This window comes from Rattus norvegicus, chromosome 1, assembly GCF_021556685.1.
Source record: "Rattus norvegicus strain SHRSP/BbbUtx chromosome 1, alternate assembly SHRSP_T2T, whole genome shotgun sequence".
Lineage (NCBI taxonomy): Eukaryota > Metazoa > Chordata > Mammalia > Rodentia > Muridae > Rattus > Rattus norvegicus.
In genome coordinates, this window is record NC_141534.1 from 177676220 (window position 1) to 177701838 (window position 25619).

At 47.1% G+C, this 25619-nt stretch overlaps 1 protein-coding gene and 2 long non-coding RNA genes across 8 annotated transcripts; 2 read left to right on the forward strand and 1 right to left on the reverse strand.

The window, feature by feature from the left end:
* Nucleotides 1–5208: 5208 nt before the first annotated feature.
* On the reverse strand, nt 5209–15673 carry LOC148007792 (uncharacterized). Of its 4 annotated transcripts, XR_015647395.1 has the most exons (4): nt 15116–15672; nt 14729–14849; nt 6977–7067; nt 5209–6742 (listed from the first exon to the last, which is right to left on the reverse strand). It is a non-coding gene; the product is annotated as an uncharacterized LOC148007792 (long non-coding RNA). The 4 variants fall into 4 exon arrangements; XR_015647380.1 differs by lacking the exon at nt 14729–14849 and having other exon boundaries at nt 15116–15673; XR_015647369.1 differs by lacking the exon at nt 14729–14849 and having other exon boundaries at nt 6977–8654.
* Adm (adrenomedullin) lies at nt 7913–10091 on the forward strand. The gene is given in 4 exon segments (NM_012715.2): nt 7913–8061; nt 8493–8612; nt 8771–8917; nt 9114–10091. Coding segments are annotated over 3 exon segments (558 nt in total). The 5' UTR covers nt 7913–8061; nt 8493–8514; the 3' UTR covers nt 9427–10091.
* LOC148007793 (uncharacterized) lies at nt 13050–25445 on the forward strand. Of its 3 annotated transcripts, none has more exons than XR_015647403.1 (4): nt 13050–13219; nt 16761–16846; nt 22921–23129; nt 23650–25445. It is a non-coding gene; the product is annotated as an uncharacterized LOC148007793 (long non-coding RNA). The 3 variants fall into 3 exon arrangements; XR_015647406.1 differs by lacking the exon at nt 13050–13219 and adding an exon at nt 16234–16344; XR_015647409.1 differs by lacking the exons at nt 13050–13219; nt 16761–16846 and adding an exon at nt 21978–22003.
* Nucleotides 25446–25619: the final 174 nt, after the last annotated feature.

Consider the following 25619-nt stretch of genomic DNA (forward strand, 5'->3'; position numbering starts at 1 on the left):
CCTTCCTTTCTTTCTTTCTTTCTTTCTTTCTTTCTTTCTTTCTTACATTCTTACTGCTCCTCCTTCCCACATATCCACCTCGCCCCATATCATTGTCATCTCCCATCTTGACAGTTACAATATCTTCCTTACCCGGCTCTGTTCACTGGGTTCACAAATGCAAAATATATATGAAAAAAATATTTTTTATATTTTTTAAAAGATTGGGTTTTATGTATCCGAGGCTAGCCTCAAACTTTCCAAGCACTCAACGATGACTTTGAACTTCTGGTCCTCTTGTCTACACCTCTTTGTTGGGATTACAGGTGTGTGCCAAACTCAAGTTTTCATGTATATAAGGCAAGCACTTTACCAACCGAGCTACATCCCAAGACGAAAAGCAGGCTATTGGCCCTGTCTTAAACTTAAACTAAACTTTCCAAGCACACTATATTCACTTTAAACTATGTTTCGGGTGCAGGGAAGAGAACTTCAGAGATGGCTGATGGCACATGTCCTAGGCCATTGAATCTTGATGTTCATTTGAAGTACCCGTGACTGCAGTGGCCACAGTATAAATAGGCACTGAGTTTTTACAGGCTGCTTTTACTTAGATTGCATGTTTGGTGAACAAGCCTTGGCTACATAATTTACAGAGTCCAGTGCAAAATGAAAGTCATAAGGAGCAAGTGAAGGACTTGTTCAAAAGTTAGACTTTCAAAAGAGCTTCAAGGGAACATTAAAAGAAGGAGTGGTGGGCTCTTCTGAGAACAGTCCCATGACCCTGAGTGGGGTGCATTTCCACAAAGCTGGCTGTGTTGGTGCAGTGTGTATACACACTGGAGTAGGGATTGAGGATGGTGAGGAGGTCAGGTGCTCACTAACCTACCCCAGGTACTACTAGCCTCTTCCTGCTCTCTGGCCCATCACCACGCTCACTGGGCAAGATGAGAGTCTACTTTTGTTGTTGGTGTCTTGGAGCTGACAACAGGACCCAGAGCCTTGTGCATTTCAGCACATGCTGTACCACTGAGCTACAGCCGTGAAGTAATCTTTGGTTGTTGCCGTTATTCTTGAGATGATCTCACTGTTTAACCTGAGCTCACAATCCTCCTGCCCCCAAGCTCCTGGGTGTCAGAATTACAGGAGTATACAATTATGCCCAACACTCAAAACTATCTATCAGATTTTTGTTTGTAAAATGGATTTTTTTTATTTTATTACAGGACAAAAGGATCTTTGAGATAAGTGCACATCAATTCATTTCTCTCCCGTTTTCAAACTCTCTGTCTTGGTTACTTTTTATCACTGTGCTAAGATATCAAGACCAAGGCAACTTATAAAAGTTGTTTGGGTAGCTAGAGTTTCAGAGGGAAAGTCCAGGACCACCAGCCATGGCAGGGACCATGCCAGCAGGCAGGCAGGTAGGCAGGCAGGCACTACAGCAGTAGCTGACAGCTTCTCTCCTATCTACAAGCATAGGGCAGAAAGGGAACTGGGAACGGTGTGGGCTTTTAAAACCTCAAAGCCCACCCACAGTGACACATCTTCTTCAGCAAGGCCACACCTCCTAGTTTTTCCAAAACAGTCCCACCAACCGAGGACTAAGTTTTCCAACTTATGAGCCTACAGGAGTCATTTTCATTCCAACAACTGCACTCGTCAAAAGCTTCTTAGGTAGCCAAGAATTAAGTTCAAGTTTTTCCAAGTTCCAATGCATCCCAGTTACTCAGATTCTTGTAAAGTGGTGGTAGTTTTTGAGACAGAGTTTTAGTTTCATATTCTTGAATCCTTGACCTTCCAAACGTTCTATCTGCAGGCATGTGTTGCCACACTTCCTTCATGACCTCTTTTTTTTATGGTTTATTTATTTCTGTCTTTGTGTCTATGAATGACATGAGTGTTTTACTTACGTGTATATAAGAGTACCACATGTGTGCATTACACCCCAGGAAGTCATAAGGAGCAGATGACTTGGAACAGGAGCTAGAGAAGAGTGTCAGCCATCATGGACATGCTAGGAACTAACCCCGGGTCCTCTATAAAAAGCATGAAAGTGAGCCGTCTCTTCAGCCCCTCAGATGTTCTGTTTGATCCCTTTTTATCCCTCTCTTCTTCCCTAGTATATTCCAAACAAATTCCTCTCCTTTCATTTTCTCTACTGATCTAGAACTTTCTCACCCCGGGCTACTGCTTATGCACATCCTTTCTTCCAGCTGGGGTATTAGGTCCCTCTTGCTTTTCTTTAGATGATTTAGTGGGGTTTATAGTGATGTATACATTTCTATGCGTGATCTGTGGGTTTGCTTATGGTGGATTACCTCACAAGTCTGTAAGCATGTAGAAAGAAAGAATGGTGTTTGCATGCGTCATTACTGTGTGTTCAAGACTTAGCACAGTATCGGGTACCTAATTCACAAGCAGTTACCATCTGCGGAAGGGCAAACAACCTTTAAAGCATTGCATGCCTTTAACTAGGTCTTCATAACCTGACAGTAATACAGAATTCCCACCTAGAGGACAGGAGAAGGTAGCATTTTATTTGCAAATCCCAGCCATTATGCCATTTGTAGTAAGTTTCTCCTGAAGTCTTTTTATCTCATTCTGTCCTGATGTTAGTAGGATAGCCTTCTCTATGCCTATTGCCTTCTCTGCGTTCTCTTTCATTCATCCCATAACAAGTTACTTTCTTTAAGGTTTAGTGAGGATTAGCATCTGGCTCTATCTGTATTTGCCTGTTGTACAGAAGTTAGGGATACAGATCGATGGTAGAACATTTGCTTCACATACACGAAGTAAAGGAGGAGGAAGAGGAAAAGGAAAAAGAGAAGCAAAAGCATTGCTTTTCTTTATGCTCTGCCTTAAAGGCAGGGGTTAATAGTCTTCCTGTTTCTGCCATTCCAAATAAGACAGAAATTATAGCTAGAGAACCAGTGCTATTTATTTGATATTAGTTTTTAACCTGGCCCATCTTCTGGTATCCACTGTATACCTGCTTTATACTTAGTTGGTTTTATGTGCAACACTCATTTTCTGGGGAGAATCTATATTTTCACTGGGTCTGGTGAGAAGTCAGATTCCTGGAAAATGCCCTGTGCTTTGAATCCTGCCTTGCTTATCCCTAGGAGACCAGATCCGCAAAGCTGATCGTGTCCTTCTGTAAATCACATGGTGTTATGACTTCAGGATGCATCTTGAACCTTGTTTTCAAGAGAATGTTGTAAACAAGCCCTAAGCTCAACAGGCATTTTGTGCCTCATGAATAAAAGTGCATCATAAAATTTCCTGTCTGAAGGGAGGCTCTGAGAACACTGTACAACGCAGTCAGCGGCTCTCATTTTAGTCATGGACATCACTAGTATTATTTATTGTTTCTCATTACTTTTCTAAAGACCTGTGTATGATGACCCTAGTGCTAGGGACTGTGTATACACTGTAACTAAAAAATGAAACCACAGCTCAAAACAAAACCTCCAAATATTGCAAAGAATTAGGTTCAGATTTAGGGCCTAAAAATAATTCAGTTGGAATGTGAGGAAGACATTGAAATGGCATCATTCAGCAAGCTTTTGAAATTATATATATTATATTTATTATAATTATATATATATATATAATTTCTTGCCAGAAAGGTTTTAAACATCTTTCTTTCTCTCTCTTTTCTTTTTTTTTAACCCCAACATATTTTAAAAATTTTATTTGTGGGCTGGAGAGATGACTCAGCAGTTAAGAGCACTGACTGTTCTTCCAGAGGTCCTGAGTTCAATTCCCAGCAAGCACATGGTGGCTCACAACCATCTGTAATGGGATCCGATGCCCTCTTCTGGTGTGTCTGAAGACAGCTATGGTGTACTCATATACATAAGATTATTTGTTATTACTTTTTTTTTTTTTTGGTTCTTTTTTTCGGAACTGGGGACCGAACCCAGGGCCTTGCGCTTCCTAGGTAAGTGCTCTACCACTGAGCTAAATCCCCAGCCCCTGTTATTACTTTTTTTTTACTTACTCACTTTACATTCTGCTCACTGACCTGCCCCCCCCCCCCCGTCATCCCCTCCCACAGTTCTTCCCCCACCTCCTTCCCCTCCTCCTCTGAGTATGTGGGGACCCCTCTGGGTATCTCCCCCACCCAGGCACATCAAGTGTCTGTGAGGCTAGGCATATTCTCTCCCACTGAGGCCAGACAAGGCAGTCCAGCTAGTAGAACATATCCCATGTACAGACAACAGCTTTAGGGATGGTGTCTGCTCCAGTTGTTTGGGACCCACATGAAGACCAAGCTGCACATGTGCTACATATGTGCTGTGTGTGTTCTTTGGTTGGTGGTTCAGTCTTTGAGAGCACCAAGGCTTTTCAGGTTAGTTGATGCTGTTGGTCTTTCCGTGGAGTTCCTATCCCCTTAGGGTCCTCAATCCTTCCTCTTCTCCTTCTTCTTCCACAAGAGTCCCCAAGCTCCATCCACTGTTCAGCTGTGTGTGTATCTGTCTGAGTCAGTGGCTGGGTGGAGCCTCTCAGAGGGCAGCCATGCTAGACTCCTGTCTGCAAGCATAACAGAGTAACTTTAATAGTGTCAGGGATTGGTGCTTGCCCACTGGATGGGTCTCTAGATGGCCAGCTATTGGTTGGCCATTCCCTCTGTCTCCGTCCCATCCCCTGTCCTTTTAGACAGGATACATTTTGGGTCAAAAGTTTTGTGGGTGGGATGGTGTTCCTGTCCTTCCTTTAGGGTTCCTGCCTGGCTACAGGAGGTGGCCTCTTCAGGTTCCATGTTCCCAGTGCTGTGAATCACAGCTAAGGTCACCCTCATTGATCCTTAGGCACCTCCCTTCTCCCAGGTCTCTGTCTCTTCCTGGAGATGTCCTTCACCTTCCCACCCCTGTCAGTTGCAGATTTCCATTCATTCTCATGGCCATCTGACCATATCTCCTGTCCCTCACCACACCTGACCATAAATGCCCCCCATTCCCCTCTCTATCCCCTCTCTATCCTCTCTCTCTCCCCTCTCCCACCCATTTCCCTCCCTCCATCTGCCTTCCTTCCCTTCTTGCTCAGTGTGAGCTTACAATCATTGAACTTGAATGGATGCAGTTCCGAGAATGCATCTCCACAAGGACCACTGCTGCCTTGCTTTGAGCCCAAACTTTGTTCTAGTGATCTCCTTTCCCCCGTACTGGTAATTAAGCAAGGCAACTCATTTTCACAGGAAGGAAAGGAAGAAGTACATACCCAGACGTGGTGAATTCCTCATCTATTTCCTGCTTGTGCCCTTTAGCACTTCGGGGAGCACATTGGCAGAGGTTCCCCACCCACGCAAACCACAATCATACACACGCTTTCTAAGATTTTTTTAAACAAAGTTCTCCGAGTTGCCAGTCTGGGATCTCACCTAAAAAAAGAATTGGCTTGGCTCTCAGGCAACAATCTCTTAAGTGCCACCACTGTGAAGAGCACCCAGTCTGATAAGGCGAGTGCCAAGGCGCTCAGGTGGGGATTCTTGGCACAGCGCCTTATACTGGCTCTTATACAGGAGCTGGGTGGAGCCAAGCCAGGGAGTCCCTCCTTCCACCTTTGGGTTCGGTTTGCTTCCTTGTTGAAGCCACCTGTGGCTCAAAAAGAATTTCGAGGGGTTGGGAGAGTAGCTCAGTTGATTAGAGGTGGGGCAGAAAGATCAAAGGTTCAAGGTCATCTTCTAGCTACTTAGTTTCAGGCTAACCTGGGCTACAGGGAATAATAATAATAATAATAATAATAATAATAATAATAATAATGTTTCAGCTAAGAGCATATTTGGCGATCATGTCCCAAGCCAGAGCTATCTTCAAATCACTGAGTTTCCTCAAAGAGGAAGCAGGGAGTCAACGAGGTCTAGCCCGGCAGGATTTTCCGCAGACAACCCCCCCTCCCCCAATTCCTCACCACCACCACCACCACCCCCAAGGCTGGTAGAGACTAGAGCCGAGGAGTCCAGCTCACGAGACTTGCCCTGGCTGTGGGCCAACGCCGGGTTGCCCTTGGCTTGGACAGACTGGGCCAGGGAAATGAAAGTAAAACCTGATGTGGCCGGGGCCCAGCTGGAAGTTGGTGACAGGTAGGTTACATCTTCAAAGAGACTGACAGCCGCTGTGTCAACAGACAATACAGAGATGAAATGAATGGAAGGATACGGAAAGGAACAGAAGCGAGAAAAAACTATGGTCAGGTTCTGGGGTTTCTGGGAACCCACGCAGCGCTCTGTGCTCCCTGCGCGTGTTGGTATAGACAGGCTAGCGCATGGCTGGGGCCGCTGCGGTGACTGTTCCGCGGCCCAGAAGGCCCTAAGGCGGGCCAGTTCGCTTAGCTGCAGCCCTTTCAACATCTGTGTCCAAGCCCCTACCAGAGGCAGAACCTGGGAATCTGTCCCCTGCCTTAGGTGGACAGTTCTAGGAGGATAAGTAATCTTAGTGCGGCCATTTCTCCCTCAGGTGCAATGTCCATGGTTGTCTGGAGAGTGACAAATGGGCTGAACTCAGCACAGACCGCACTGCGAGCAAGGTCCGCAGGACAGAATGCCTAGACGGTTTTGCGCTTGGTTTCAGAACACTTAATGGCAGATAAGGTAGGAAGCTTGGAAATCTGCCGGGGTCGCCAGGAGGAGGACATGAGTTGTCTACGTCCACATCACCAGGACTCGGGGCTAGGAGCTGGCGTAGGTCATGCACGTCTTTAGCTTCGGGACCTTCCGGGAACCCTGCATGCGGAGCTGTGCCTGTTGCCCAGTTTGGCCCTAGAAGGGAAGAAAGTGAACTCAAGAATCTGTGAAGAGCACAAGCCAGAGGCAAACGTGTTTGAACTGATTCATCGTGAATTAGCACATATCTCTGGGCGGGGGCCCGCATTCTCCTCTGCCCCTTGATGAGAATGGTGACCCCAGCCAGAAAACTTCGGCCGCCACGCCCCAGTCTTTTGAGTCTGGACTCTATAGCTTCCCACCTTTAGTGTGACTGGGCGACATACTTACCCTCTCCGCACTCACTTTTAGTCGAGAGAACACCAGCTCAGGAGTGTGTGTAAAGATCGAAAGAGATTGGGATCTGGCTGGGATTTGCCAACTGTAAAGTGATTAACATACGTGAGGCATTAGTGTGCGCCCTGTCAGTCACTCCTCACGTTTACAATGGGTGAATGAAGGCAGCCAGGCCGACTCGCAGGTTATACCCTTATAAGGCTATCACAAGGAAGAAAACAAAAATCTCTCGTTCTAATTTTGGCTATTCCTGTATTTCCAAATAGGAATGTGAGTTCTGAATCTTCAGATAACTACCCTCTCCAAACCCCAATTTCCAATTCAGCTGTTCCCAGTTCTGCCCTGATTACGAAATCGTACTGGCTAGTGTGTCAAGCAACCCCACAGTCTCAGCCGCTGTCAGGGGGACTGAGTCCCACCCTTCCAGGTGTACCCGGCGGGCACAGATGGGGGTCGAGGCTCAGTCAGGTGCTAAGCCGGCAGGGGGCGCGGCCCATTCGAGGTCACAGCTCCCCAAGTCCAGGGTTTTGGTTATCCAAGTGTCCCACCCGTCTCCCGGTTCTTCCAGCACTATCCAGAGAGCTCAGATCAGCACTCTGGGTTGTAGACGTTGTGGGCAAAGGATTCCCCCTCCCCAAGCTGTTCTGGCTGTCTTTTCCTTCTCACTGTTTGAACCCTATGCTGGGAAATTAGGGCAAGGGAAGTCCTGCGCCAGTCTAATCTCTCAGAGGGGATCTCTGAGACGCCTGGCCACAGGGGACCTCTTACCCCTACCCCAAACCCACAGGCAAGCTGCAAGGCAGGTCTGGTTTTAGAAGCAAGCATGCTGGAGGAAAGGGAGGGCTCCAGGGCAGAGCAGGCCCCGCCCTCCCTCCACTGAGCGCTTATAAGACGCTGGAGCTGGCGCTCACTATTCAGTGGTTTCTTGGTGACACTAGGCAGAACAACTCCAGCCTTTACCGCTCCTGGTTTCTCGGCTTCTCATCGCAGTCAGTCTTGGACTTTGCGGGTTTTGCCGCTGTCAGAAGGACGTCTCGGACTTTCTGCTTCAAGTGCTTGACAACTCACCCTTTCAGCAGGTAGGAACCGCTGGCCTCCACCGTGTTGGGGAGGGGGATGGCTTTGCCAAAGTCGGAAAACTTGCAGCGCTGGACAGGGGGAACAACCCACGTTAGGATAACCACTGTAGAGTACACCTCACGTCCCAGGTCTAGCCCACACGCACAGCCGGAGCTCTCCTGAGATCCCTCTCCTCCTTGGGCTGTGATCCTAGGACTTGAGTCAGAAACCTCTGGAAGCCTGGCACTTTGCAATGGCCTCCTTTGCCGTTCTTGTCACCCACCGGGCCAGCGCAAAAGCCTCCGGTGTTTCTCAGAGCCAGGGGGAGATAAGCAGCTGAGCCAAGGAGAGCGCTGCCAAGTGGCTCCCCCTCCTGCCGCCACCCTTCGTGTGCTGCGGGGATTGTGCAGCTGGCCGTGTTGCTCACACTCGGCTTCTTGCTCCTTTCCAGGGTATCGGAGCATCGCTACAGAATGAAGCTGGTTTCCATCGCCCTGATGTTATTGGGTTCGCTCGCCGTTCTCGGCGCGGACACCGCACGGCTCGACACTTCCTCGCAGTTCCGAAAGAAGTGAGTTTGGGACCGCGCTTTCTTTTTTTTCAGCCCGAATACCTGGCAATAAGGGAAAATTGAGGGATGGTCTGGAGGTGTTAGAAAGGGAGTGGAGACTGGAGTTGGCTGGGGCATCACTTGAACCTAAGCCAAACGCATCTGCTTGTGTTTTCTAGGTGGAATAAGTGGGCGCTAAGTCGTGGGAAGAGGGAACTACAAGCGTCCAGCAGCTACCCTACGGGGCTCGTTGATGAGAAGACAGTCCCGACCCAGACTCTTGGGCTCCAGGACAAGCAGAGCACGTCTAGCACCCCACAAGCCAGGTAACTAACTATGCTCTCTGCAGAGGATGTGCTGTGCCCTCTCCACTCTACTGGCCCTGGGGACTGTCCTGGCTGGACTGCAGCTGCAGCTCCGGTGGAGGGAGCAGGTTCCAGGTCCCTCGGGTTCTGCATGGCTGCGGTCCCAGGTGGTTGGGAGCAAAGCCCTGGTTGATGAAGTGCCCTTCCTTCTCCGCAGCACTCAGAGCACAGCCCACATTCGAGTCAAACGCTACCGCCAGAGCATGAACCAGGGGTCCCGCAGCACTGGATGCCGCTTTGGGACCTGCACAATGCAGAAACTGGCTCACCAGATCTACCAGTTTACAGACAAAGACAAGGACGGCATGGCCCCCAGAAACAAGATCAGCCCTCAAGGCTATGGCCGCCGGCGCCGGCGTTCCCTGCCAGAGGTCCTCCGAGCCCGGACTGTGGAGTCCTCCCAGGAGCAGACACACTCAGCTCCAGCCTCCCCGGCGCACCAAGACATCTCCAGAGTCTCTAGGTTATAGGTGCGGGTGGCAGCATTGAACAGTCGGGCGAGTATCCCATTGGCGCCTGCGGAATCAGAGAGCTTCGCACCCTGAGCGGACTGAGACAATCTTGCAGAGATCTGCCTGGCTGCCCCTAGGGGAGGCAGAGGAACCCAAGATCAAGCCAGGCTCACGTCAGAAACCGAGAATTACAGGCTGATACTCTCTCCGGGCAGGGGTCTGAGCCACTGCCTTGCCCGCTCATAAACTGGTTTTCTCACGGGGCATACGCCTCATTACTACTTGAACTTTCCAAAACCTAGCGAGGAAAAGTGCAATGCTTGTTATACAGCCAAAGGTAACTATCATATTTAAGTTTGTTGATGTCAAGAGGTTTTTTTTTTGTAACTTCAAATATATAGAAATATTTTTGTACGTTATATATTGTATTAAGGGCATTTTAAAGCGATTATATTGTCACCTTCCCCTATTTTAAGAAGTGAATGTCTCAGCAAGGTGTAAGGTTGTTTGGTTCCGTGTGTGTGTGTGTGTGTGTGTGTGTGTGTGTGTGTGTGTGTGTGTGTAAGGTGGAGAGCGCCTGATTACCGCCTGTGGATGAAGAAAAAACATTGTGTCTTCTATAATCTATTTACATAAAATATGTGATCTGGGAAAAAGCAAACCAATAAACTGTCTCAATGCTGATTTATTCTCGCTTCATGCATTTGGGGAAGGAAGGTCTTGGTTTGGATCGGCCTGGAAGTGCTGGGATTTTGCTTCTTGTTTGGGGAAGACTGAACTGCAGTGTGGGTGCGAAGCAACTTTTCTATGCACCGGCTTATCTGTCACAAATTCTGTGGTCCATGTGGATGCACAAAGTACGTGTCCTGGGAGGGAGTCAAGATTTCTCGGAGACAGCCGAGTTCACCTCCTTGCGTGGCAGTCAGACTGGGTAGGGTAGTGTGAGCCCTATTAGGCGAGCCTCGGCTCCTTAGGTTACTTGCGCAATTATACTCCGAATATTATGGGGTTGATTACTGAACCTAAGCTATGGTGGTCTTTACAGAATTAAGCTGATATTCAAGGCTTTCTAAGTAGAGGGTTTATGCTCCAGCTGCGGGTGTTAAAAGTCACCGGAGCAAAAATGGGCAAAATGTTCGCACAAGCTCTGGGAAACCCTCAGCTAGCAGCCCAAGTCTTCCGCTGAGCTCTAACGTCCGTAAGCGGTGCTGTGGCGCCCCCTGCTGGCCATCATGCGTGCTCCTCCAAGAGCGGTACGTGCGGTTTAATAAGTTCTACTACGTGGGAGTCAGCACATAGCCTTAATGAAAGAGGAAAGAAGGGAGGGGGAGCAGTTTGCAGATGCCAACTGGGATACCCCCCCTCCCGTCCTCCCCCTCCCCCTCCCGACCTGCACGCGGGCTTGTTGAGCCCGGACTGTGACTCAGCGCCCACACGCTGCGCAGAGAGCAGCTGCTGGCCGGAGGAGGGCGGACAGACGTGCAGCCGGAACCGTGCGCCTCCCAGGGCCTGAGACCTTCATTGTTCCGTCTCCCCTTCTAGCTCTCCTCTTCCTTCCTCTTTCCCAAGCCTTTTTCATGCTCCCTTCACTTCTATCTAGCCTTCTCTCCCTCTTTCTTCCTCCTTACTTTCTGTCACCTCTGTATCCAGTGAGGAATGCTAGACTCTAAGCTTGAAGGCCCAGAGCACAGGCACTATTAGACAGAAAGGGAGGCTAAGGTGGCGCCATGTACCTGCCTAGCTAGGAGCCCCGGTTCACTCAGCCAATCCCTGAAGATCAATTATTGTGCTTTCCTGGAAGTTTTGCTAGCCATTTGGACATGCTCAATTGCCTGTACCTCTCTAGCAGGCTTAGGGGTTCTGGAAGCCGTTTGGTTTGGAGGGTGGAAGTGTTTGAGGATGGCATTTCAGGACCTAAGCTGTGCGGCCGGATGTTTCTTCCTTGCAGAAGAAACCTATCTACACAATGAAAAGCACCAGTCCTGGGTCTGAGTCTATTACAACCTGACAGAGGCAGCTCCTGCTTCAGAAAAAGCAGCCTATAGCACACAGAATCACCCACAAGGCCTCAATTGTTGGCCCCTAGCTGTAGGAAGTATGGGTCCCGTCCAGTTCCGTGTCCTATTTGATCTTAACAATTTCACGGAGCTCCCAGCACCAGTAGATCATAAACGCAGCACAGATCATCCCGGCCACAAGGACTTCTTGCTAAGTATTCACTTGGAACTTTGCCAGGCACTGAAGAGGCACAGGACATGCATGAAAGAGGAAATGACTAGAAGCCCCAACCCCGCAGTTGCTGTGCCAGTGGGTTCGGGGTGGTCTGAAGGGGTTTCAGAAACTGCTCAGAGCAGAAACCACCTTGGCCTCACCCACAGTGGCTCAAGCCACTCACTCGAGTTCTTTCTTTAAGCCAAGGTTTGTCCCGTAGCCACCGAGCCCTCCAGCCAAAACCTCACTCTGGCAGAACTTCAACCTACCAGACAAAGCTGCCAAAGACAGGTTGGGCACCGGCTTAGGGGCAGCTGGGAACAGGCATCCAGCCTTGTCTGAGGGAGTCTTATGACCTCAGGGAATTCAAGGCAAGTATAACTAACTGTGGTGGTTCAGCCCGGAGAGGAACCAGACAGCTGCTCAGCTGGAGTCTTTCCCGTTGCTAAACCTGTGACTTGAGACATTTCTGAGCAGACAGAGACCCTCTTATGACCAGCCTGGGTACAGCATTTGGGATTAACTAAAGGTCACCACAAAGCCTCAGGCCCTTCTCTGAAGGCTGTTCAACTGGCCTTCTGGGTTTTTTTTGTTTTTTTTTTTCATAAGGTGCTGAAGGTTATCGGGATAGGGGCCTCCTGATGCCAAGAACACATCGTTTATCAACGGTGTTGAGTCATTTTGTGAGCTGATTTGAACCTGTCCACAGCTGAGAAAGTCAGGTGGTTTTTTTTTTTTTTTTTTTTTTTTTTTTTTTTTTTTTTTTTAAATCTGTAGCTGCCGTTGCTGGCTGTGGGAATGGTATCATCCATTTGTAATCAACCAAGGGTACCAGACGATTTCTTGAAAGTTCACCACCAACAGGCTGCCTGAACAGCTAAGGGTGGAAAGGAGACATGGGGTGAGACAGAAACCAGTTCTTTTTTTAGTCCCTGCTTGGTGTCAAATATCCTTCTAGCCACTTTATATACCTTATCTCCCCAAGCTCTTACAGTAGCTTTATGAAGGAGGTGCTATTATCTCGATTAGTAGATAAGGAAACTGAACTTCAGAGACATAAAGTAACCCAGGCAAGGTCACACAGTGAGCAGTGGAGCCTGAATTTGCACTCAAGTGCTGCAGGCTGTTTTGCTGCTGTGAAGACATAGGGAGTAAAATGAGATAATTTTAACCTTTAGTTTCTCAGGTCCTGCAACTCTGAGGATGGTAGGTGGTTTGCACAACCCCCTCCCAACCCCACCCCGTGGTCCGAGAGCTTTCTGTGGGAGCCAGTAGGATGGGGAAGGGGAGTTGCTTCAGCACTGAGCTCAATAAGCGCAAAAGAAAGAAATGACGTGAGTTTTGAATTCCTGGTCTTCGTTGAAAGCAAGGATCATAAATCAGGAATGGCCTCTCCCCATCCTGAGCTAGACTACTGGCCTCTTTGGTTTGCATTGCCAAATATAGTTAGAGCGTACTCTGAGGCCTCCAGAGCTGGTGTCGGAGAGAAGGGCCTTCTGAGAAGCGATTCCTGGCTGTGTACAGTCCAGCGCTGTAGCTCTCCGGCCGCCTGGAACAACACCTGTGTCTACAAAGCCGCAAACGGGTTTCCACCCTCGAGGTGGGACCTTTTGTTTTGGCCTCTGCTACCCAAGGCAGCTTTTGAAAGGAGGTTCTGAGTCTGACTCTTGAGGGAGCTACACGGGCCACCCCTCCTTTCCCCAGCGGAGGAGCAGGAGGCCCTGTTATCCTGAGTTCCAGGGAGGGTGTTTGCCAAAGCTGGATTGGAGGGTTCGTCTTGATGTGCATGGGAAGAAGGGTGAGGCTAGATAGATATCTGGTGGTCCCACTGGTCTTGTTCCAGAGCTATTTTGGAACATTTTGGAAAAACAATAAAATGACTGGCCACACAGGCAGCTGAGTTTTAGTAGACGGTTAACACGTTTTTCTAACAGCAGGAAGTATTTGACCGGTTATGTCGGATTTATTCAGCATGGCAAAGACTCACCTTTATCCCCATCCCAACCATAACCAGCATTAGTATTTTAGTCTATATATTTTAGACACTTTAATACATCATAGACACCTATATTATAGGCACATAGACATATACATCTAATACACAGAATGGAGCTCTTGGGTGGGTAGAGCTGAGTTAAACACAGTTGTCAGTTTAAGGCAAATTGTCGTTACCAGTCTTGGAACGTTTCTCTCTGGCAATCAATATATGTCTTATTATATGTAATATTTATAAATTATGTTACATAACATATATTAATTTTCATGTTCTTTCCTGAATCCTTGGGAGCAGCCCTCTTTTGTTTTTGAACACTAACTTACTAAGTAGCCAAGGCTGCCTTGAACTCGTGGTCCTCCCACGTCTGCCTCCTGAGCGCTGGATTTCAGGTGTGAACCCCTACAGTCTTCTCAACATCCTTAAGATGTCTGATAGACATACATGTGCAAGTGGTGTTGTGAAATGCACCATTTTGCACCTACATAGTTAACATATGGAGCTATCGTGTCCCATTTTTGTTGTCTCCCGGGTTTTCTCACTCAACACACATGAGAAATTCCATGACGTTTCATTTTTCCTATCTTTAACAAAATTGAGTTTTTAGGTTTCCTTATTGAATCTTTGTGCATGCATGTCCCAGTCTATGGAGCAAATGGATACTGAGGCCAGAAAGCAGTTGATTCCCTGCAGCTGGAGGGACAGGTGGCTCACAGCCACCTGATGTGGGTGCTGGGAACTGAATCAGAGTCCTCTGGAAGAGCAGTAAGAGCTCCTAACCACTGAGCCATTTCTCCAGCCCCCCCTTTTTTAATTAGCATATGGCTTGAATGTATTAACTATGTAAATTAATTACTTATTATTACTATTGTTATTTATTATCTTGGTGTGTGTGTCTCTCTCTCTGTGTGTGTGTCTGTCTGTCTGTGTGTCACACATTGTCACCACACACTTGTGGAGATCAGGAGAAAATTTTCAGTACACAGTTCTTTCACTTCTTCCTGGGACTATATGTGTCCCAGCCTCAAACTCAAGAAGTCAGTCCCAGTGCCAAGCAGCTTTACCCACTGAACCTTCTCATGGGCCCTTCCTTGTCTCCCCGTGAAGGATACTTGCCTTGCCTCTGCCACAGAGACATGTAGATGAACAGCCCTTCAGTTCTGTGACCTCTTCTGGAGCTGAGTCTGCATTTCTTAGTCAGCTGTGTCCAGGATTGTCAGCATTGAATCAGGCGGCTCTGGCGTGCAGATGATGCTAAGTTGCACTGACTGCATTGGAGAAGGCCTTGTCCCAGTTCCTAACTTACCAGCAGTGTGTGACACTTCTCCTCTCCCCATGGCTTGACCCCAGTGCATGTGACTGTTAATTATATATGTCAACTTGGCCGGGCTATGGGATGCCCAGCTAGCTGGTGAAACATCATTTCTAGGTGTGTCTTGAGGGCGTTTCCAGAGGAGATTAGCATTTGAATCAGCAGATTTAGCAAAGGAGAATCATCCTTACCAATGCAGGCAGCCGTCATCTGGTCTGCAGAGACTGGTAATAGGACAAGAAGGTGCAGGAGCAAGGGGAATTCCTCTCTCTTCTGGAGCCTGGACATCCATTTCCTCCTACTCCTACAATGTCCTAGACATTGGACTCCTGGCCTTGGACCTTCAGACTCAAGGCCTTAGCGTACCATCCCCAAAGACTGGGAGCTATACCTTCATTGCCTCAGATTCCCAGGGCTTTGAACTCAGGCTAAATTATACTTTTGGCTTCCTGGTTCTTCAGCTTGCAGATAGCAGATCTTAGAACAGCTCAGCTTCTGTCACCGCGTGAGCCAGTTCCTACACCAACTCTCCATGCACCCACCATCCTGTGTCAATTCTGTTTCCCTGGAGACCCATTCAAATACAGCATGAATCCTCTCTTCTGAGTTTGCTCAGAGCTGGGGGTATAATGAGCACTGACAACCCTTGCCTGGCCTATTTGAGGCTCAGGGGTTGATATCAGCACTGCCAGTAACGATCTCGAACCCAAATGCAATACTGCTTACATTCGCACAACCCATTCCCAGTGGGTTTTAATATGTCCTTGTGTACTTATTTATTGGTTGTGTGAACTTTCCCTAACGAGCTGGGCAATCTAAAAGGCAGTGGGATCATGTTTGCCTACTGCTTGTTTCTTCCACTCATCTGTGTATCTTGGATGACTTTCAGTGCCGATAAACACATCTCTGTACAGCACCAATCTCACTTCCTGCATGGCATCTCCTTACACAAAACCATCACACTTTGTGTAACTGCCCCTCTCTGCTGTCACACAATAGAATTGTCCTACGTTTTTGCTGTTAAAAATGCTCCTAGTGTGCATCCTTTCACATTTGTTTTTGGATCATTTCGTGACTTGTTTCTTAGGATAAATAATGTGAAGCGAAATAATTGGGGGTTGGGGAGGGCAGAGGTAGGAGCAGCTCTGTGAGGTCCAGGCCAGTCTGGTCTACATAGCAAGTCCCAAGGCAGCCAGGGTTACATAGAGAGATCCTATCTTTAAAAAAAAATGTATATGACTTGTGCACGTAGATGCGGGCACACGGGTGGGGGCAGAGGACCACTGTTGGGAGCTGGTTCTCTCCTTCCACTGTAGACTGGGGCTCCGTAGGGAGAGCCTTGGAGGCCAGGCTTGTGTAGAGCTTTCCCTCACTGATCCACCTCCCAGGTCCCTGTGATTCTGATATCGCCCTTTATATCGTGAGTACTTTTAAGAAATACTTCATTTATAATCTCGTTCTAGTGGCACAGTTTTCATTGTCAGCTGACCCGTCTTCATGTTCATTTCCTATCACAATGTGAACTTTCTGGTTCATTTTCTTAAAGCTTGATCTATGGTGACTGTGCACTGGACTGAGGTAGTCACTCCACAGAGGCTGTTTGCTTGCTTCTTTTTGAGACAGGGCTTCAAGTGTGTGTGTGTGTGTGTGTGTGTGTGTGTGTGTGTGTGTGTGGTGTAATCGTGACCTGAGAGTTAAGATTAATAATTGAGATTGGAATAAAACGGCTTTGGCTACCAACTGATATCAGTAGTACTTGGTGATGTGAACCCAATGGAAATGATACAGCTATGAACTCGTTATTCAGTAATTATGACGTCTCTCATCACTATGCAGGGCTGGGTTGCCTGAAAGTCAGAGAGAAATACCTCCCACTGTGTCCCACAGTGCTGGGACCAACCGGCTTCCACCAACCGGCTCATGTATGTATCAGACGTAGTTCTCTCCTGCCACTTTCATAATCTGTATCTTCAACGCCCTACATGCAAAGTCATCTTCTACCTTAGTCTGGAGCACCCACTTTTCTTTTAATAAGATCATGATTTTTTTTTCATTCCTCAAACATTTGACCATATAATGGAGTTTGTTTTGATTATGACGAGAGGTGGGGATTTAACTTCTCCCAACTGTCAGCCAGTTAGTTGCTCTGCTCGTGTGTGAAATAAGACGCAGCTCGAAAAGCTGTTCCTCAGGTCTCCAGAGGGAAGTCGGAAGTTCTCTGGGGAGACAGCAGGAGAGAACACCAGCCTCTTTCTCCAGCTTCCAGGGGGACAGCTCCCACTCCTTTCCTCTTTTATATGTTGGGGCTTCAGTGTCAGGTTTTATTTGAAGAAAGAGTTCATCTGCTTGTAGATGAACCAGGATAACTCCCCAGAGTGTAAATATTTGAATGTTTCTGGTTCTTTCGTTCTTTTCTGTTGCTCGGTTTGTCATTTCCTGCACTAGCTTAGCAATATTTAGAAGCTTAGTCTGAAAATGTTCAAACTCATGACAAAGATAGAGATGATAAAATGAAGATTTTTTAATATATATTATTAAAACCCAGCAAGTAAAGTTGGTTGGGGTGACACTGGCCTGTATGTCTTCTTGGGAGACTGAAGCAGAAAGATTTCTTGCTCAAGGCTAGCCAGGGATATATATTGGGACCTTGAATCAAAACAATCTAATAATTATTATGATTTGTGTATTCTTGTTTCTTTATCCCCTGTTCTTTTTAGAAGTCTCTTCCCTTAAATCCTCTCTTCTTCCCTCTGCTATTTTATATCTTTTTACTCCAAGTCTCAGTATGCATCCCTTTAAAAAAATGAAAAAAGTCCTCTTACATAACCACCACTTAACGTAAACAGCAATTCTGAGATACCATCTCATAGTCGGTCTATAATCAAATTTGTCCCCAAAATGCATTTGACTGATTTGTTCCAAACAGATACCAAGCAAAATTGTTCAATCTCTAACAATGTCTTAACCTAGAGCCTACCCCCTCCCTTTTGTTTTCATGCCATTGACTTCTTGAAGAAAACAATTTATTCATGAGTATGATTCAGAACTTTGAGCACACAGACAGCTCTGGAGTCTTCTCTTCGCCGCCAGTGAGGCCTGAGCAGGGACAGCCTGGCCTGCCGGGCATGGGTGGGGCAGGTGGCACATCGTGCCAGTGCTGCAGTATTTTTTACATAGAAAGAATCTTGCAATGTCGTTCCTCCTGCTTTTCTATGCTACACTTTTTCCACTTGACCTTTCCCCTAGTAAGTCAGCAGCATTGCCTCGAGGAGAATTAAGATTGGTACAACCGAAATGCAAGGAGAAAGAATCAGCCCGAACTGAACCGGTCAACATTCAGTTTTCTGGCTTTTTAAACAGCCTCTTGAAGCCCACATCAAAAGCAATAGTTGGAAAGTCAAAGCTCTTTACTCGCAGGGAGGCGGTTTTGTTGAGAGGAGAAAAGCCTCTTCAGAATCAAAAGGGGAAGCCGGAAGCACCAAGGCTCGGACTTTACCCACACAGGAAAGAGGCTGATGGGAAAGTGTACTGGGCCCCTCACCCAGTCCTTTGCAGACCTAGGAGGTGGTGGGAGGTGGAGGGGTGGAGAGATGGGACAGAGGTTGGAGTGAGGAGCCTCCAGTCTAGACGTGGCAGCTCGGTCTCACTTCCCTACCTGGGGGCTGCGAGGGGTGCGGGGAGAGTGCAGTGGGGAGGGCAGTCACATGCCCAAAGTCACTCCGGCCATCTAAATGGGTCTAGCTGTTCTGAGCCAGAATCCTGTCAGCTGTATTCCCTTGGCTGCGGAAAGACTGCCATCCACAGCCTCCTGCAGGCCCTGCTTCAGCACAGTGATCCCTGCCTAGATCCAGAGTTACTGCTGAGCCCAACCTCCACCTCTCATTCAGATTGCTTCACATTACAAAAGACTCTGGTGAGCCACCCCCAACCTGTTAGAACAAAGAATAGACCAAAGGGATGGCCACCTACCTCTGTGTTAGGGTGACACCGAGCTTAGGGAGGTTCACTCTAACCTATTTACAAGTCACACGTGGTCCTGGTTCTCCAGGCTTCTGTTGCTTCTGCATTGAGTCTAGTGGATAACCTTTGGTCTCAATTTGATGGACGCCAGTTAGAGCAGGGATCCTTAACCTCCTTCACCTATTAAAAACACACGAGGAGCTTTGAAGAAACTCCAGATAGGAGTGCCAGGACAAGATAATTGAACTAGATGCTCTCTGGGTGGGCGGGGCACGGTGCCACTGCTGCTGTGTGTAGCATTTATCTGTGAGGCCACTCCACAGTGCTCAGCTCACACACTGTGGTTCTTTGGCAGTTCCAAAAATGGATCTGCAACAGATTAGAACAAGAGTTGATTGGTTTATTTGTTTTAGACTTAGTGCTGCATCCAGTCGAGCAGCCAGAAATAGAAGGGTTAATAGCAGCCAGAAGGGCAGGCGTTTGGCTTGAAGGCAAGCAGCAGCAATGGGAAACAAGCCAGCTGGCAAGGAGGTGACACAGGACAGGTGTGCTAATGGCCCAAGTAGGCATCTGGGAGGAGCTGGAGTCTTCCACCCTGCACCAAGAATGGCAATGATCAAGGCAACATGGAGTGAACTTGTAGTTCCAAGCCTCAGGCAGGCAGGAAGATTGTGGGTTCAAGGCCAGCCTGGGACACATACTGAGAGCCCACTGCAAAAATCAAAACAACAACAAAAAACAGATAGCAAATAACTAAACAAATAAAAAAGAATGACAGAAGGCCTTCTAGAAGCAAACACACCAAAGAAATCCAGCTTGGAACTCAGAGAACCAATTGAAGCTGCTGCGTTTTATAGGCTGAGTTCTGCTCCTCATTCAACTCTCAACCCCCAGACTCTGAGGACAGGACCTTGAAGGGGAACTCTTCTGAAGACAGCTGAAGCAATGACTCAGCAGTTAAGAATGCTGCTGCTGCTGCAGCGGGGGTGGGGGAAGGTGAAGGCGAACCAGAGTTCAGTCTCCAGCACCCATCCACATGATGGCTCGGAAACACCTGTAACTCCAGTCAGTGCCCGAGACTCTGACGCCCTCTTCTGCCCCACCCCTGGAGGCACTGGGCACGAGTTTGGTGCACATACCTACATGTAAGCAAATACATACATACATATGTATATATGTGTATATATATATAACTAAAACAAACAAATGAATGCTTATAAAGAATTAAAAAATAGGGTAAGTGTGGGTGTGGGTAATCTAATCTGTATCTTCTTATTTTTATTTATTTTTGTGGCCTTGACTTTAAGGTTCTCTTGCTTCAGCCTCCTGAGCGCTGGAATTACAGATGTGGGCCACCATGCTGGGATTTTCTGTCTCCACAAGAAGACGGGTCCCTAAGAACACAGAGAGAAGTTGGCTACATTCAGCCTGTAGTCACAAGAACACAGTCCCACTGCTTCACCGTCTGGAGTATATCTCCCTGTGACCCTGACAAACCAATACCAGTTGAAGGAATTTGCTGGAATAGGACATGGCTGCCACCTCAGAGACATAACATTGTGGCCAGGTCTCAGCCAGTTATATGAAAAGATCACTGATTCAGGGCAAAAAGAATTCTCTGTGTGTGTGTGTGTGTGTGTGTGTGTGTGTGTGTGTGTGTGTGTGTGTACCTGTGTGCACGGTTGCCCCCCCCCATTGCTGTCCACATTTCTGTCCAGTGTCTTCCTTACCTCATTTTTTGAAACAGTCTCTAACTGAACCTGGAATTCACAGATTCAGCTGGACTGGCTGACCAGGGAGGTTTAGGAACCCTCCTGCCTCTACCTTCTCAGCACGGAGATTCTAGGCACACACACTGCTATGCCTGGCTTTTTATCTGGGAGCTGGGAATCTGAACTCAGGTCTGTTCTTGTATCACAAGTATTTTACCCATGGAGCCATCTCCCCAGCCTTTGGATTTCATTCATTCATTCATTCATTCATTCGTTCGTTCGTTCGTTCGTTCATTCATTCATTCATTGAATAACATTATAGTTTTCGCATCTACTTTCCAGGCACTGGGCATTATTGCTGTTGGGATGGTCAGATGAGAGAGGATGTTGGTGTGGATTGGAGTGTATAGAGAATGAGTTACTGACATTAAAACAAGTAGTCACAGAGATGCTCTTTGTCAAGTCACCTTGGCCTTGCACATACCTGCTCACAGAAGGATTCACAGACCTTATGTGCAAAGAGACTGAGAGCTGGACCAAAGAGGTTATCTATACCCACTTCAGGCATACGATTTCTTCCTAGAGGTGGAAACTGCTTTGCTTTTGTACCTATGTGTTCCTTTGACAGTGGGTGAACAGAGTTAAATGTCCCTCCTGGAGGCCCCATTTCTACTCTTTGATTTAATACACAACATCCCAACTGTATCTTAACTTTGTTAGTTTTTCCAAAAGTCCTCCCCGCACCCCCATGTTTCCAGGCAGTGACCTCATGACACTTGGAGACTTCTGAGCCACTGTAGACGACAACTGGATTCCCTAATTCAGATGACACTGGCTCTCCAGCCCTGTATGACCTTGACTGAGTGGGGAAAGGCCAACAACAAAAATGTCCTCCAAACTATTATTTTTCTTCCAAATAAGTATCCATCCCAAATTCCCTCCACCAGTTTTTTATCACATGATAGACAAATTATCAACACTGAGCCAGCAGACTCTCGCTCAAAGCTGAGAAGCTTTAGAAATAAACTGTCAGGTCGGACGTGACAAGCTGATAGTGGGACATAGCCGGGTCTCTAAGATCCTGCTGCTTAGACAGGCAGCCCTTGCTGCCTTATCACCATGGAGGGCTCCTCACTCACCTCATTATTTGAAGCACTGAAGTGATGTGAGAGTCCAAGATAGTCTGGCCAATTTATACTCTGGCCTTGTTTCATTTGGCAGGCAGGAGAGGGGACAGTAAAGGACTTGGGCTTTGAAGTTAGGCAACCTTGAATCTGCACACCGACTCTCCCTCCTCCCAGCCCTCTAATTGTGGGTAAATGTCTTAAACTCCAGTCTCTATTTCATTGGCTATAAAGCTGGGGCAATCACATTCCCCTACATGCTTGTGGGGATGAAGGATACAAGGTGAGTGAAAGCTTCAACCCCTGGCTAGCAGCACAGTCAATGCTCATTAACCGGCAACTTTCAAAAATAGGAACAATTAAGGATGTCCTCACGTAAAACAGAAAGCATCTGTTCTTTTGTGAGTGTGTGTGTGCGTGTGTGTGTGTGTGTGTCTATGAGTGTGTGAGAGTATGTGAGTGTGTGTGTGAGAGAGAGAGAGAGAGAGAGAGAGAGAGAGTTTGTGACTGTGAGTGTGAGAATGGATGTATGTCTATGTGATTGGGTATGTATGAGAGTGTGTGTGAGAGTACATGTGTGAGTGTGTGTAAGAGTGTGTGCACGTGAATATGTGAGTGTTCATGTATGAGTGTATGTGAGAGAGTGAGTGTGTGAGAGTATGAATGTGAGTGTGTGTGAGTGTATGTATGTAAGTATGTATGAATGTGTGTGTGTGTATAATATATGCCCACATGTATGCAGATGCATGTGCCTGGAACACACATATGGAAGCCAGAGGTGACTTTGGGTGCCTTGTTCTGTTTCTCTTTCTTAGTCTCTTGAGACAGGGTCTCTCGTTGATCCAGAAGTATGCTGGCAGTTAGCAAGTCCCCACGGCTATCCTGTCTCCTCCCCTCTTCCCAGCACAGGCATACTGGCTTTCCACGTGGTTCCTGGAGTTTGAACTCAGGTCTTCGTGTTTGCTCAGCAAGTGCTCTTAATTCGCTGAGCCTTCCCTCTAGTCTGCACCTGGTCTTTCTCCAACCCAGAACAGAAAGCTGAAGCAGTGGATAAACTGGTATAGCTCAGATAATTTACACGAGGAACCAGACGTGAGGATCTCTAATGTGTCACCCCCAAGTTCAATATTCTAAGATATTTTATTCAGGGAAAGATGAACATCAAAGAGCCCCATTAACACAGCCATCCTTTCTAAGCAGTTCCTCTGGGTCCGTGCTCCCCAGAACGTCCAGTTCTGAAACTTACAAGACCCCAGTTATTCCAAGACAGCACAGCTTGGAAAAAGATGCCTGGACAGAGAAGACTAGTTAATTTCAAGACTGCAAAAACCATTCTTTCTTTGGAGTAATGGAACGAGAACAAGGGGCATTTGACCCTTCCAAGATGTTTTCTTAATGCGAAATACAAGGTATGCACACGATCTTGTTTTCTGACAGATCCTTGAAAAAAAAAATCTGGCGTCTGAACAATTCCTCTTAAAATACCAAAGACGGGGGCCAGAGGGGAACTTTTCTTCCTGAACAATGACCGAGAAGGGAATTCTAATGAATATTTTGGCACACAGATGTCATTTTCTGGCTCCTTCAGGACCCAAGAGCAGTGGGTCGTAATTAAAGTTGCTGATGGTAACTCCAGACAGTCAATCCAAGTGTTTTCTCTGTGCTGTCAATTCCCTGCATTAAATGATTAACTTCATGTTTGTGCAGTTGAACATACAAGCAGAGGGAAAATGAAATGTTGATATGAATTCTGGAACATTTCTCCAAAAGATATCATTTATTCCATTCAAAGGATTTGTACAATATTTTCCTTAGCTGATAAGTTGAATTGACCCTTTCCATGAAGAGAGCTGAGAGGCTCATCCTGAAGATGTCAAAATAAGATAGCATTGCCTGACTGCTTTCCTCTCTCCCTCTCTTTCTTGACAGGATCTCATGGAGTTCAGACTGGCTCTGAGTTCATCATAAAGTGGACGATGACCTTCAATGTCTCATCTTTCTGCCCCCACGTCCCTAGGACTGGTATGGCAAGAATGTGCCACCGCTTCGGTATCACCAGGGTGCACTGCTGGCGACTGGCATCCTAGGCAAGCATTGAGCCACACTCCCAGCCCCAAGATTATGTTTTCTGTAGGAAAGTAAAACCAGCTCATTCAATGTCTGAAGCTGAAGCCACACATCAAGTCACAGAATATTGTCCTCATTTGCTACCCCACCTTTCCGGAGGCTCTTCCAGGCGCTGTGGATGCTGCAAGTTCAATTATGTGACTTACAAAGGGCCAAGGCTGCTAATTTTTTTGTCAACTCAACTTTCAGAAAGAAAACCCACAAGTACATCTGTTTGCAAGATCTGTTAGGATCTTAGGAACCAGATTTCCAATTTTGTCTTTTTTTTTTTTTTTAATAAATTTTGTTCCTTTTTTTTTTGTCATGGGGAGGAGATTTATTGGAATTGAGGAGATGGGGAAGGAAGGGAGGTAATAGAGGGAGAAGAGAGAGAGAAAAAAAAAGAGCTAAATTTTGTTCCTTTTATCAAAATTTAGCAAAATCCTCCATCCTCCTTATCCCTCCCTCCCTCCCCCATCTTTCCCTCCACCTCCATCCCTCCAACTATCCCTCCATCTTCCTCCATACCTCTACCCTCCTCTAAACGATGTGTTTCAGTTTCTTTTTTGATGGAAACAAAGCAGCTAAGTCCAAGTGTTTCTGAGGAACCTGCCCAGAGCACCAAACTGACCATTCACAATGTTTATATTTCGAGCGTGTGTGTGTGTGTGTGTGTGTGTGTGTGTGTGTGTGCATGTGAGTGCTGTGTGTTTGCACGTAGAGGTAGAGGTCAGACCACAATATATGGAAGTTGATTCTCTCCTTCCACCCTGTGGGCCCCCAGGATTGAGCTCAGGTCTTCAGGTTTGGTAGCGAGTACTCTTATCCACTGAACTCTCATCCACTAGCAGGCTCCAGTCACGTATTAAAGGTAAACTTGGATTTGCCCTGCAAAGCAATTCAACAAAGGACTGGCCTGCAAGATCCAACACAACACTATACTGCAAACTTTCCAGCTGCAGCTTGCACATTAGAAGCCAAGCATAGGACTATGTAAGGCAAGGAAGACTTGGGGCCAAGTGGGGGAGTGATCACAGCACTGTCAGCTCATGAGCCCAGTGCTACAGCAGCTGCTGGTTTTGATGGGACTTTCTGAGGTCTCTAATGTGCCAAGTACCTCAGTTTCAGGTTCTATTAATTCCCTTTCTCAGCCCCCACACTCTAGCTTTGGATAATATAATGGAGCAAAAACACGGTGCTGTGAAAACTCACTTGTTAGCCACTCGTCTACTTCACCATGTTTTTTGAGGGCCTCTCCGATGTGAAGAAGCCATGAACTAGCATGCCCTGACATTGGGCCACAGGATATGAGAGACTCAAAGCTGGAGGTGGAGTCTGCCGGGAGTTGCTGTCTTGCTCGGCTCACAGAAATCAGGAAGCCTTCTGGCTTTGGACAGGGGCTTTTGGGAGAGTCTCTTTTTAAAATTCACAGAGCCCACTGGAGATGACTCTACACTACCCACATGACAAAATGGTGGTGAGCCATCTCTAGGCCAGTGGGGTGACTCAGATGTGATTATGCCCTAACACTTTGTTCTCATTCCGTGCCAAAGAGTAAAAAAATGTAACCCTCTGCTGCCACCTGCTGTTTCCTTTGGAATACATTATTGGAATAATCTAAGCATGTGAATTGGTCTTTGCCAAATGTCTTGAGGAACTTGGGGGATGTGAAATGTATGTTTATATAATTCTGTACCAGCAGGTCTGTTATGTGCTAGGATAAATGGTAGGGTCCCATGGGTGCTTGCTGTCTTTTAAGCTAGTTCAATGGCTGTCTGTCCCATCCATTAGAA